Source organism: Rhipicephalus microplus, chromosome 4 (genome assembly GCF_043290135.1).
Source record: "Rhipicephalus microplus isolate Deutch F79 chromosome 4, USDA_Rmic, whole genome shotgun sequence".
NCBI classification, from domain to species: Eukaryota; Metazoa; Arthropoda; class Arachnida; order Ixodida; family Ixodidae; genus Rhipicephalus; species Rhipicephalus microplus.
The window spans coordinates 125,567,775-125,581,783 of NC_134703.1; the positions used below are offsets into that span (position 1 = coordinate 125,567,775).

The following is a 14,009-nucleotide window of genomic DNA, read 5'->3' on the forward strand; positions in this document are numbered from 1 at the left end:
TGCATGATGAATTAAGACAGCCCTTTTTATTTGGCGAGAAACTTTAAACTCTCTCATTACACAATTAACGCCTGGTCCAATTTCACTGTTCTGCCACAGAATATTACATCTGCCAACATGTCTCCTCGGTGCTTGTATAGGGTATTTTGCCAAAAGATAATTAAACACTGGTGTGGCTTTGTGGTAGAGATCTTGCTTGCCCCCACAGAAAGCCTGGTTACAAATCCACCTCAAAACCCGTAGCCACCTCTCATTTAGTTCTTGAAATGTCAAAGCTCGTTAAGCCGTGGGTCGTGCGTCCTCGATGTATGCAGTAGGTAGCCACCTTTTGTTTAGTTCTTGGAATGTCCGCTAGATGGCGGTACTTGTGTATAATCGTTTTATAATAAAAAGACGCGAGATAATAGTTGTACTTGTGGTGTTCATTAGATGGACGAACGTACAGACAGACAGACGCACATACGGATGGATACACGAACGGACAGACGGATGCTTTGCCCTACTCATCATCATTCAGTCCGTGAATATGCTGTAACTTCTTTCCCTATTCTTCTCAATATGTGCAACAGGTGAAACCGACAGCGACAATGGTGGGCAACTATGCCACTAAAAATCTGCTGCTGCTGTGACCTCGTAAAACTTTATGCTGTAAAGAAATGCTGCAAGCATTTGAGGCGTTGCTCAGAACAGTATAGGGCGAGTGTCTCTTTTGAAATGTTTTTGACGTGTCTAATTCTCTCAAGGCACATAGTGAACTGGGTTTCCGTAGCGTCAAATAAAGCTCCTCGGCTTTGTCTAGGGGTCCACACCCAGACTATAGGGGTCCACACCCAGACTTCATCACCAGGCTTGAAACTAACTTCACGGTGACGAAGATTGTAGCGGCGCACGTCTTCGTTTTGGTGATATTGAATACGGTGACGAGCAAGTTGACGGGCTTTTTCTGCGCACTGCGCAAATTTGGCGGCATCCGTGTGGTATATTCCTAAGTTGTCGGGCAGGAGCATGGCGTCGAGCATCGTCGTGACCTCACGACTTTGGACTAAGCGAAAAAGTGTGAAACCGGTACTTTCTTAAACAGCAGTGTTATACATAAAAGTTATGTAAGGAAGGATGGCGTCCCAGTTCTTGTGATCGATGTCCACATACATTGACAACATTTCTGCAATTGTCTTATTGAGTCGTTCAGTCAGCCCGTTTACTTGCGGGCGGTAAGCCCTTGGTTTACGATGTTCTGTGCTACTTAATTGCAAGACCTCCTGCAGCATCTATGCAGTGAAAGCTGTTCCACAATCAGTTATGACGACAGCTGGCGCACTGTGATGTAAGACGATGCTGTTAACGAAAAATTGGACGACGTCAGTTGCGGTGGCTTTTGGAAGTGCCTTTGTTTCACAGTAGCATGTTAAGTAGTCAGTAGCGACCACAATCCACCGGTTTCCAGACGAAGACGTGGGGAATGACCCCAGCAAGTCCATGCCAATCTGATGAAAGGGCGCCTTTGGTGGGCCTATTGAATGCAGTAGTCCCGCTGGTCGTAAAGGTGGAATCTTGTGTCGCTGACAGTCTCGACATCTGCGAACGTAGTGCTTCACAGTCTTTGCGAGATGTGGCCAGTAGTAGGAGCGTTGAAGCCGTTGCAGCGTGTGCATATAGCCAAGGTGTCCGGACGATGGCTCATCATGACACGCACGTAAAATGTCACCACGAAGCGTAGTTGGTGCAACAAGCAGATACATAGCTTGTGTAGGATGAAAGTTCTCTTTATAAAGCACTCCATCGCAGAAACAAAAGGAGGATAGCGAGCTTGCAAAGCTTCGATGAGTGTGGGAATTGCGCCCTTCCAGGTAGTCCATGAGTGGGATGAGCTCCGAGTCATGACGCTGTTGCTCAGCCAAGCTGGTTGCTGATACGGCAGAAAGAAAAGTGTCGTCGTCTTCAAGGTAGTGTTGGCATTTTTCACCGGTGCACATGAAAGACAGTCAGCGTCGGTGTGTTTCCGCCCAGATTTGTGGACGATGGTGACATCGAAATCTTGTAGCCGAAGGCTCCATCGTGCTAGACGACCCGAGGGATCGTTGAGATTCGCGAGCCAACAAAGGGAATGGTGGACGCTAACTACCCTGAATGGGCAGCCGTAAAAGTATGGGCGGAATGTTGTTATGGCCCAGACAACAGCGAGGCATTCCTTTTCGGTTGCAGAATAGTTTTTCTCCGCTGGGGATAACATTTTGCTCGCATAAGCGATCACGCGCTCTACGCCATTATGCCACTGAACTAATACCGCTCCTAGTCCAACGTTGCTGGCGTCAGAGTGTAATTCTGTGTCGGCGCTTTCGTCGAAATGACCCAGTACAGGCAGAGCCTAGAGAAGGTTTCGGAGGATGTCGAACACATGGCACTGATCGGGACCCCAAAAAAACGAGACACCATCTTTTGTAAGCTTGTTAAAGGGTTCAGCAATCTTCCAAAAGTTTTTGACAAAGCACCTGTAATACGCACAGAGCCCCAGAAATCGGCGTAGGCCGCACTTATTGTTGGCACGGGAAAGGCGGCAACGACGCGGGTTTTCTCCGGATCTGGGCGGGTGCCCGCATGGCTCACAACGTGACCAAGAAACTTCAGTTCTTCATATCCGAAATGATATTTCCCGGGTTTGAGAGAAAGCTTCCCTGTTCTGATTGATTGCCTGAAGGACTGCCTGAAGGCGTTAGACGTGTTGTTAAAACGTCTCTGCAAAGACCATGACGTCATCAAGGTATACAAGACATGATTGCCATTTGAGCCCCGTGAGAACCGTATCCATCATTCTTTGGAAAGTAGCTGGCGCTGACCATAGACCGAAAGGCGACACTTTAAACTCGTACAGGCCGTTGGGAGTAATAAGAAGCCGTCTTTTCGCGGTCGCGCTCATTCACTGCGATTTGCCAGTAGCCGCTACGCAAATCCATGGAGTAAAAATATTTAGCATTGCTTATACGGTCCAACGAGTCATCTATCCGGGGTAGAAGATAAACGTTTTTTTTTTGTGACCTTCTTCAGTTTACGGTAATCAACGCAAAAACGTAACGTACCATCCTTCTTTACTAGCACAACTGGCGAAGCCCAGGCACTAGTCGATGGCTGAATGACGTTGTCCTGAAGCATCTGCTCGACTTGGTCATGTATAGTGTCTTGCTCTTTTTGCGAAACCTTATAGGCATGTTGTCGGATGGGTCTGTGGGTTCCGTGATGATACAATGCTGAGCAAGCGGTGTCTGTTTAACCTTTGACGTAGTGGCAAAGCAGTCTTGAAATGAGCCGAGTATACGCAAAAGGCTTTCTCGTTGAGCCAAAGGTAGTCTCTCGTTTACGTCTCGAGAGTGCTCGCCAAGGCCTTGCCAGGGTGGCCATTTGATGAAAATGAAGCTAACGTGGACAAACCTTTGGCATAGGCAAGTTCTGCAAAATATGCAATGGCAGTGTTTCGCGTTCGATAGCGATATTCTTCGGTGAAGTTCGTGACCAGCAGGTGAACATGCCTGTTGCTAGGTTGAACGATTCCTTGGGCAACACAGATTTGTCGTAAAACAAGAAGAGACAAATTAGCCATTGCAATCACTGCGTCAGACACGTCCTGTCCCAATTCTACTTTGACAAAGAGGCCGCTTCGAGGTGGGAGAGTCAGAGAATCGTCGGTAACACGGAGCGCTCTTTTCTGGAATTGCATGCTGTCAGTTGCAGCACAAAAAGGATCCTCAAACGACACAAGTAATTCACAGAGATCAATGATGGCGCCGTATTCATGAAGGAAGTCCATTCCTAGAATGACTGGCCGAGAACACACGCACAATATAAGGAAAGAACCCGCAAATGTCAATGTACGTATTCGAATGCGTGCCGTGCACATACCAGTAGGCATCATCAGATGGCCACCTGCCGCGCGCAACTGGGGTCCTTGCCACGGTGTGGTAACCTTCCTCAGTTCAGATGCCAGTATGGCGCTCATTACGGAATAGTCGGCGTCAACGAGGGCGTTGACAACATGATTGTCGACGAAGACGGCGATTTCGGCAGAAACGATCTTTCTGCTGTCGGAGAACACCGCAATCCCCGGAATGATCCTCGTCGGGTGGTTGCGTCGAAGGAAGGTCTTTTACAGTTCGCCGACTGCGGCTTCACCCCCAGAAGTCAACCCTTCCTAGCTTCCCTTGCGGGGACTTGGTAACTGGCTCGTGAAAGGAGAGGCAGATGATGAGGGCAAACTGGGTGATGTAGACCGGCGAGGCGATGGTGATCTCGACTGGTGGTGCTGAATAGTCGAAGGAGTTCGCTGGCCTGTGAGATAGGCTTCGATTTCGCGGGGGCGCTCACCGTAGCGTGGGCATCGAGCATCAGGGTGGAAGCCGCGGAGACCTAGTTGCCGGTATTGACAGTTCCGGTATACGTGACCCACTCCGCCGCAGTGATAGCAGAGAGGAAGGTTATTTGAGGTGCGCCACATGCTTGCCTTGCTAACACTTTGTCTTGAGATAGACAGCAGATAGGAGGGTGTGTTCAGAAACCTTGAGCCGAGAGGCGGGCTCGCGAAGCAGTGTTCTGGAATGGTTGCATAGCCTGGTACCTTGGCCGCATAGCAGGATCTGTAGCCGGTGGTGCAGGGGATCGCAATGCCGCTGCGTACGTCAGGACTGGGACCTCGGGAATTGTTCGCGCAATTGGGACCAGGGGTGTGATGGCCTGCCGGACTTCTTGTATGATTACATCCGCGAGGGCTGACACAGGTGGATGGGATCCCACTACCCGAAGCTGTCGCAATTCGTCCCGAACAATACTTAGAATGAAGTCTGCGAGGGCCTGTCTCTCGCTGTAAGAGCCAATAGAACATGCGGTGGTCAGGATCTGGCGTTCATATTGTGACGACCGCTGCTGCAGAGTACGTTCCATCGTGGTTGCCTCACTGATAGACTCGGCGACTGTCGTCAATGGATTGTGCACGAGCCCAGTGAAAAGCTGTTCTTTTACACAAATGCAGCACCTTTTTTTCCTCCGGCATGGCAGGATTCGCGCACCTGAAGAGCCGAAGCATGTTCTCGACAAACATGAATACTCGTTCGTTCGGCCACTGGTTTCAACAGGCTATGGCTCGTTCAGCCCTTTCCTTCCTGTCGGAGTTGCGATAGGCATCACCGAGCTGTCGGCTAAACTCTTGCCAGGTTGCAAAGAAGCCCTCGTGGTTCTCGTACCACGTCTTCGCAGAATCTTCCAAGTAGAAGTAAACTCGGCGCGGCTTACGAACATCGTCCCATTCGTTGATACTGGCTACCCGATCAAAGTGGTCGAGCCAGTCATCAACATCCTCGAAGATGTCTCCATGGAACGGCTTCGGTGTCTGCGGTGCATGAAAAACATGCACGAGAAGAGAATCATGGGCATTGCTGGTTTGGACCGCCTGGCTTGTTATCGGAGTAGCCATCTTTCTAGGTGTCGATGCCAAGAGACCAAATTCAGGGGGTAACCCACGCAGGCAGTGGCTGCTTCTTGCTTTGGGAGATGTATCTGTCTCCAAGATGGCCGACACAGCAGAAGTACACGTACCCAGCATCTCCATCAGTAATGTCACGTGCAAAACAATATCTACAGCCAGGCATTCACCTGAACCAGAGCAACGAAATTGTTCTCTTCTTCTTCTCAGTCAAAAACGAGTATGAGTCACAGCGGCTCCTTCATCAATGGTGACATTATTAAAGTGCTCGAATATTCGCACAGGCATAGCTTTTAGCTTGTTCTATATTCTAATATACAAAATGCCGGACCGTGTTACTGGCCGATAATATTGTGACGCTTTGTGCAACCACAATTGCACTTACATTTGTTTTTCCCTGGTCTCCTGAAGAGAGAAAAGTTGACTCGGTCGATATTAGGCCACTGCAGCAAATTTGTAACACCACCAGAAAAGTGGAATGCACTGCGTTTCTGCAATAACAATTCCATGCTTGCCTGGTTCATGTCGGCCCGACCAGATGGCACCACCTAACCAGCCTCTTGCGTTTATGCCCATGGTATCTGTTATAACGTTAATGCAAAACATCTTGCGGACGGACTAAAGCTTGCAAGTGAGGGGTGACTGATGGGTTCGTTCATAGAATGTTTCCTTCGTGGCCTGCGTACAGCAAGCTTGAATCCTCCGAGGTGGGCAGTAATGCGCTGCTACAACATAGGCGGGCAGTCGGTCAGAGAGGTGAGCGGCTAAAACCACCACAACATGCCGGGGGGGCAGAACCCCGAGTATCAATATATTTTTCAAATCCTAAATATGAACGCCCGTCAGACATTATCCATATATGAGATATGGATAATGAATTATTTTATATAGCAGTTTTACATGACACTTTGTTAAAGACCAGCCTACTACCCACTTGCTTCAACCTTCTTCACAGCCCCGGCCTTTGCGGAACTAAATTCCGTGAATGCGGCCCGCTAGCTGAAGTGAGTTTGAGACCTCTGGCTTAAACAATTCTTAGAGGAGATATTGAGCAAATTGTTTTATTCGGCTTACACCCTGTAACAGTGTTTTTTACCTGTCTAAATTCCAGGGGTTGGCCTAGAGTTGAGGCTAGCATAACTTAGGATAAACGTGATTGGCTCGCCAGCATTCTAGTTTACTGGATCAATACAGCAGAGGAGCTTACCCAAGGCATCGTAGACATTTTCACCCCTCTTCTTGCCCAGCTCGCAAAGCGAGTGCACGATTTCCCCGAGAGACAGTAGGGCTCCCAGTCTGGAGTTCAGGTTTCGGCTGTGCAATGCGGCCAAGAGTTTGGGCACGCAGGTCTCCCTCACGAAGCCGGGATCGCCCACGGTGAGCTTGAACAGCGCTTGCGAGCACAGCGTCCTAATGTGGGGATCCCAGTAGCCCGACCTCTTCTCCACGAGGTGCAAGATGAGAGGCTGCGTGTATTCTATGAACTTGGCAACCTGCAGACTGTTAATTGTTTTTTTTTTTTTTGTTCTCACGAAAGAATAGCCTCGCAGGCATCACTACAAGCAGAGTTGGCAAAACTGCCACACTAAAATGAGTTGAGCGATATTTTGTAGCTGCGCACAAAGTGCCATTAATGTAAAAGAACATAAGAAACAGGTCAGGCACACACTCTCAGCCCATGCATTTACTTAAATGAAAACCAATTAAAGTAGTGACATGATTTGAGGCAGCATAATAAAGATATTTTACATTTCCTTGGCAGACAGTGTTAAAGCTCTCTCCCCTGCGGAGCAAGGAAACAAGTATAAAATATTTTAGTTTGATTTTTACGTTTTTACTGCCCAGCATCTGCAAGCCATGATGCACCCTGGTAGTTGCTGTCCTACGTGACTCGTTAGGCTGTTTTTTCTTAAGGCAGCGGTATTAAAAATATATACATACCAGTATGAACGCTGACATAAAGAACTTTAGCGGCAGTCGGTCAGGTTTATAACATGACTGCCGTTATGAAAAACAATAAACAAAAGTGTACGCCAACTTTCTCTTGCTGCATACTGATTTTCCATATTTTCTGGCAATTTCAAGAATTTTAGGTGAAACGAATATTTTTAGTGATGCCACTAGATTTGTATCATCCAAGCTTTACCAGAGTCCATCAATACTTATACCGGCTGTGAAGCTTCGCCGTAACTCCATGGGAGAGCTTGGTGCGCTGCAAGTGGAGGCCGCGGGGTGGTGCTGCATTACCGGGCATTGGCAGACCATAGAGAAGCTGGCTGCTGGTGCTGCTATGGGGTCAATGCATAATATTGTGGTGTGTCATTGTGCAGTTTATGATGTACGATTACTATTGTGCCTAGTGTGCTGTGCCTGAAGATTGGGAAGGATGCCGTATACTTGCTCTTTACCAGGTTGTTGATCTTGCTACAAAAAAAATGAGGCAAAAGTCTCTAAGTTCTCGCTGCCAAGAAACAGCGAACAGTGGAAAAGTGCAAGCGCGCAATGCCATGACAAGAAACTGGGGGTTTCATATTTGTTTTCGCAAATGTGCACGTGTGCGAAAAGCACTTCGATGAAAGTAACATCGTTCACATGGACCAGTGGCTAATCGGAGGTGTTGTGAACTCACCGCGTGACGTTCTGAAACTTTTGCCGATGCTGTGCCGAGGGTTTTCCACGGCCTCACAGCGTATTTGTATAGTGCGAAAAGATAGCTCGCACGCCCACCAAGCGTTGCTGAGAACCGTCAGCCGAGCTGGAGACTGTTGAGGATGCATCGACACTGTGCGTGAGCCCTTTCAACATGGCTGCAATGAATAATGATGCAATGCTGGCCGCCTCTTTCTCGATACATGCCAGAAGGTAATACGGAAGCTCAATGAGTGAAATGCTTGCCAATTTCTTTTATACAGGCAATGAGATGACTAAAAGTGAAGAGGTGATGTGCCAAACAGGCAGAGCTACACGCAGCTCCTGACAGCTTGAAAAAATCAAAGCACACACCTGTTGCATGCAACAGAGACTTCAGCACTACCAATAGATGTTTGCTAGCGTGACGGCGAAAGAGCGGTTTTATCACAATGCTGTACAAAACTTGCGCAAGCTGTAAAAGCGTGAAAAAGTCAAGTTTTTTATATCAATGCGTTATGAGCACGAAAAGATAACTTCTTGAGTCACGTGTTGATGCCGCCGCCGCAGGGTGCAGTGAAAACAATAATCAGGGAAACAATAATGGGGGACAGGGAAAACACAGCTTGAGTAAGGTACACAACAGAGTAAAGGACTGGGAAACCACATTGCATGACCAACCGAACTTAGAACACGCTACGGCACAGTAGTGATAAATCAACACAAAACAAAACACGACAACGAGGCAAAAGTCTCATGAAATATCACTTGATCCTCATCGCTTGCTCAATTCAAAGCACTGATTCATTCAAAGTGGCTGTTAGTTTAATGAATACGAGGCAATTTTCAGATATATATCTTTGTATAAAAACACCGAATGTATGTATATCCTGAAAGGTTACATATGCGCTGTCAAAAGTTACAACCACTGCACTTCGGTGACACGCTAAGAACCACGAGAGTTGTAGGGAGTCCGTCCTATGTACGGATGACGCAGAATATGGCTGACACAGAAGCCTAGCTAATTTTCCAACCACACACAGTCGTACCGTGCCCGATTAACGTCCCCTATCCGTAGCTTGAGTCATCGCAGCTACACGGGTTCAGGCGAATAAGGAAACAGGCGAGGTCAACAGCAACATTTTATTGCTATATGTTAGCAATAACGCGTAACTGTCGCGAAGAGAGACTTCAGATAACAAAAGTGTAGACGCTTACACTTCGGTCGTTATAGTCCTTGGCTCGCAAGGGGTTCCAGGTTCGATCTCCTTCTTTCGAGGCTGGTGTCAGAGCGAGCATCCGGTCGTCGGCACGCTAGTTTTCTTCACCATCCCGGTTTCCCTTCCCAGACAAGAATACGTTCTCTCATTGAGGGAGGGTAAACGCGTTTCGTGCGCCAGGAAAGGAGGATCACGAGTGCCGGCCGCGAGGGTGTTCCATCTCTTCACAAGAGGCTTTATTGACTCGTGTCTCAAAACGACAGTCATGTCCCCACAACTAGGCTGTCGCGCTGTCAGAAGGAAAAGGGGTCACTAGGCGCACGTGCCCCCTAGATCCTCCCCCCCCCCCCCTTAAAAGGACCCCAGAACAACAGAGACTGAAACATGAGAACATTTTGTTATTCATTATCGAGGAAGGCTAAAACGGTGGGGTCCCAATCCATGCCCTCCTGCGTTTGGCCCTCTGCCATAGGTGCCGCTGGTGCCCCCCTTGTCGCTGCTGCATCCAAAGTAGCCACCACCACTGCTGCCATGCCCACTTGCATCATGGCCAGTCATCCCCACCACTGTCGCTTTCGCCGCGGTTACTGCCGTCGTGGATCTGGCTTCCGTAGTACTCTCTAGTGCGGACCACACCTCGTTGACCCCCGCCACTCAGGTCGTTGGTGGTGACTGAGAGTTGCCAGTTAGTGACGGGTCTTATTCAGCCCTGGCCCAGGCCGCCCTCTCAGGCATGGTCTGAGCTGCCGCATCGTGTCACAGCTCCGCAGGTCTGGCAGGCTCGGGAGTCTCATCTTCGGCATGCCACACCATGGCCTTGAGGTAGCAGAGGCCAGAAGGGTGCCCGGACAACCATGGGTCGGCCAGGTAGGCTCGTCCTTGTGACAGCGGCTCTGAGGCAGCTGGCTCTCTCGGCTGGGCTGGCGATTGGTCAACCTGGCGTCTCTTGCGTAGAGACCCGGTGATGAGGGCGATGGGGTAGATTGGAAGTGGCATTGCTTGGTTGGGTGGGGCCGCGATGCCGACATGGATGGTGTTGGGGGTGATCCAGCGAAAGGAGCAGTTTCCTCTCCGAGCTGTTCCGGTAGCACCTCTTTCCCTTTTGACTCTCCATCTGCTCGATGAAAGTCGACACAGAAAAACGGACAGGTCAACAATGGCACATGTGTTGTGTGGGAACCATTGCATCTCGCGTCAAATATATCAAACACGGCCGGCCGCGGAGAGTTGTCTTCGTCTGTTACACAGGAAGTAACGTGGTTCTGGGCTCCTCACTCTGTGTCGAGTGTTCTCACCCGCCATTTGCGGCCTGGAGGGGGACTGGCTGTAGTCCTCGTGCTTCTCCCGTGACACATACTGTTTCAAGTCACATACGTGCACCGGTCCCCAACGCGGTTTGCCTTTAATGTTCGCAAGCAGATTAACAAGCAAGAAAACTTCCTCTCACACTCAGTACGGCTTGTACAATTTCCGTGCCAGCCAGGCAGCAAACTCTTTGCTAGCATCACTGAAAACATGATGGTGCCGCAGCACCAGATCGCCCATTTCGTAGTGTACGTTCTGTTGCGTGCGGTCGTACTGTGCCTTCTGCTAGGCCCTAGCATTACTGCGATTATGCCGAGCATTATGTAAAGCTTCCGCTAGCTTCTAGCACAGCTTCGTTGCGTATTCTGCGAGTGATGATGTCGCCACTGGCACTCCACTGCGATCCGTGAGGACAGTCTCCATCACATTCAGCAGTTCTCTTCCCAGATTCAGGGAAGAAGGCGCATACCCAGTTGATCTGTTCACGGTCGATCACAATGCAAAACCGATCTCTGGAAGGTAGGTATCCCAGTCGCTATGCCTCTCAGAGAATGCAACAAGCATGTGCTTGTTGTTGCGATAGACTCGCCCCATAGGAATCCACTGAGCATGGTAGGTGGTTGTTTTCTTGCCCTTAATGCCCAACGAGGCACATGTGTCAACAGCCACCTTCGCAGTGAAATATGACGCGTTGTCTGTAATCAACTGCTCAGCGAGCCCGAACCTGGTGAAAACCTCAATCAACTTCTCTACGATCACTCGAGTCGTCAGCTTCCTAAGGGGGAAAAGTTCCACCTATTTAGTGAAGTGATTCGTGATCACCAGCAAGAACTTGTTTCTGCGAGGAGTTGTGGGATACGGGCCTATTACGTCACATGCCGCTATTTGCCAGGGGGTCTGGCTGTTAATCGGCTGCATGAGGCCGGGCGGACGTCCACCTCGTGGCTTGACACTTTGGCACACACGACATGAATGGGCGTAGCAAATTAGCTTCATGCCTGGCCAGGTAGCGAGGTAACACAACTCAGCGTAAGTCTTAGGGTCGCTCGCATGCCCAGCAATGCACGAGTCATTAAAGTAGCGAAAAAGTGCTCCTCTCAACGTGCGAGGTATTACGACTTGTGTCATCGTCGGATGGGATGTACTTCAGCAGGACGCCGTCAGAATCCAGCAGATACGAATCCAGCGCACTCACAGCACTACCAGCTGTTGCAGAGCACTCCGCACCGACAGCAATACCAGCTGCCCCTATTTGCGCGGTGGCCTCACTGCCACCTGGCTCCCGGAGCCCGTCGAACACCTTTCGACAAAATGTATATTTCTGCTGAGCTTTTAACAGTTCCCTTCTGCTGAAAACAATCCCTGCACTAACTACATCCTCTACGTGATTTACGCTTTTGCCTAGAACTAACGTTTGCTCCGCTGTTTTCGTTAGCACAAGTGTCTCGCTCTCAGTTTGTTCCGAGTTAGTCGCGTGACTTTCCTCGTGTCGGATTGGAGCACGCGATAGTGCATTGGCTGCGGCATTGTTCGTACCCTTGCGGTAGCGAACGATGAAGACAGAACACTGCAGCAGCAATACCCAACGCGCCAGGCGGCTACCTGGTTCGTTCATGTGCCTCAACCATGTGAGCGCCATGTGGTCAGTCTCAATCACAAACGCAACTCCTTCGATATAAAAGCCAAACTTACAGAGAGCGAAAACTATCATGAGGCACTCTTTCTCGGTTATCGAGTAAGTCTTCTCCGCCGGCGTCAACGAACGGCTTGCTAACGCAATCGGTCGAAGAGAACCTCCATGCTCCTGAAGCAAAATCGCTCCTAAACCTAGGTTTCTTGCGACTATGTGAATCACAAACTCACTGTTCAAATCGGGTAGCTGCAGCTGAGCCGTGTTGGCCAGCAACTTCGTGAGGTGACACAGTGCGGCCTCCTGCTCTTGGCTCCAAGCCCAACGCTTGCTATTCTTCAAGAGCTTTATCAAAAGCACCTGCACTGTCGTGCAGTCTGGAATGAACCGGCGATAAAAGTTCACCATCTCCAGAAAGTGCCTCAGCTCACCGATATTGTTCGGCGATGGATAGCTGACTATCACTTCAAGCTTACCCTTATCCGGCAAAATGCGACCCTCGTAAAGAGTGAATCCCAATAATGTTATTCAGGTCACCACTATCTGAGCTTTGTTTGGGTTCAGAGTGATGCCCGCAGACTTCAGCGTCTGTAGAACGTCTCTCAAGTGGCGCAAGTGCTCCTCGAACGTTTTCGAGTAAACCGCTACGTTGTCTAGATATGCGAGTGCGTGCTGCCACTTTGTGTCTCCCAGAACACGGTCCATTAGCCTCTGATACATAGCGGCAGCTTCCACCAAGCCAAAAGACATTCACCTGAATTGAAAAAAGTTCTCTGTGGCATGTGAAAGCCGATTTCTTTATCCCCCTCGTTCATCTCAACCTGAAAATATCCACGGCTAGTATCGAGCGTAGTGAAGTACTACTTCGCCGCGCCTAGGTCAGATACTAATGATGAAATGGAGGGAAGAGGTTATGTGTCCTTCTTTGTAACCTCATTCAGCCTGCGGTAGTCTACATAAGAGTGATACGTATAATATTTCTTTGAAACAAGAAATACCGGGACACCCCATGGGCTGTCTGACCTCTCAACTACGCCTGTGTCGATAAGTTCGTCCAAGCCAGCGTCAAGAGCTTTCCGCTTAGCCAAGTTGATCTGTCGGGGATTGCATTTCTGGGGTCGTGCATCACCTGTGTCAATTCTGTGCGTGACAAGCGTAGTACGGCTGGGGCGGTCAGTGAACATCGCGTCGTACTCGTACAACAGCAACGACTGCTGCGCTCGTTCCCCTTTTTGCAGGCTCTGTGCCTCTACCAAAAGCGAGAGCACTGACCTTCTCTGTAGCACGGCACAATGTTTCGGCGGGGTGGTTACTCGCTTTCTCAGCGCGCTTTCCTCCTCGCATACTCGCACCTCTCCCTGCGGTTGGCATGTCTTTGTCCATGCGGAAGCCTTCGAGAAAAGCTTTAGCACGTCTACGTCGCGCTCTCAGTAACCGCCGTTCACAATGACAATGACAATACCTGACTTAGCAAAGAAGTCTCAACCCAGGATTAGAGACATTGACAGCCCAGGAAGATGCACCGTGCCAGTAGCACGGTGTAGATCGTGTTGCTTTGTCTCAAGCGGATATTGTTCTCGCGGAGATGGTGCAACACATCATCACCGAATAAGTAAGCGCTTTCCCCAGTATCCAAAAGTGCTACGAACTTCTTTCGATCTATTGTTAACACGATTAGCGGTGCGGGCGAGTCTACAGTGTCACCTGCACAACAGAATAAGGGTGCAAGTGATCTGAACGCATCCGCAGAATTACTGATCGC

The 14,009-nt window shown here is 49.5% G+C and overlaps 1 protein-coding gene across 1 annotated transcript in view; it reads right to left on the reverse strand.

Moving 5' to 3' along the window:
• The window catches only part of Tbcd (tubulin folding cofactor D), an 87,309-nt gene that overhangs the window by 36,314 nt on the left and 36,986 nt on the right, over positions 1 to 14,009 (reverse strand). Inside the window, exon 9 of the mRNA XM_037423409.2 lies at positions 6,672 to 6,964. Coding sequence (XP_037279306.2) covers positions 6,672 to 6,964 — 293 coding nt within the window. The remainder of the gene's footprint in view (positions 1 to 6,671; positions 6,965 to 14,009) is intronic.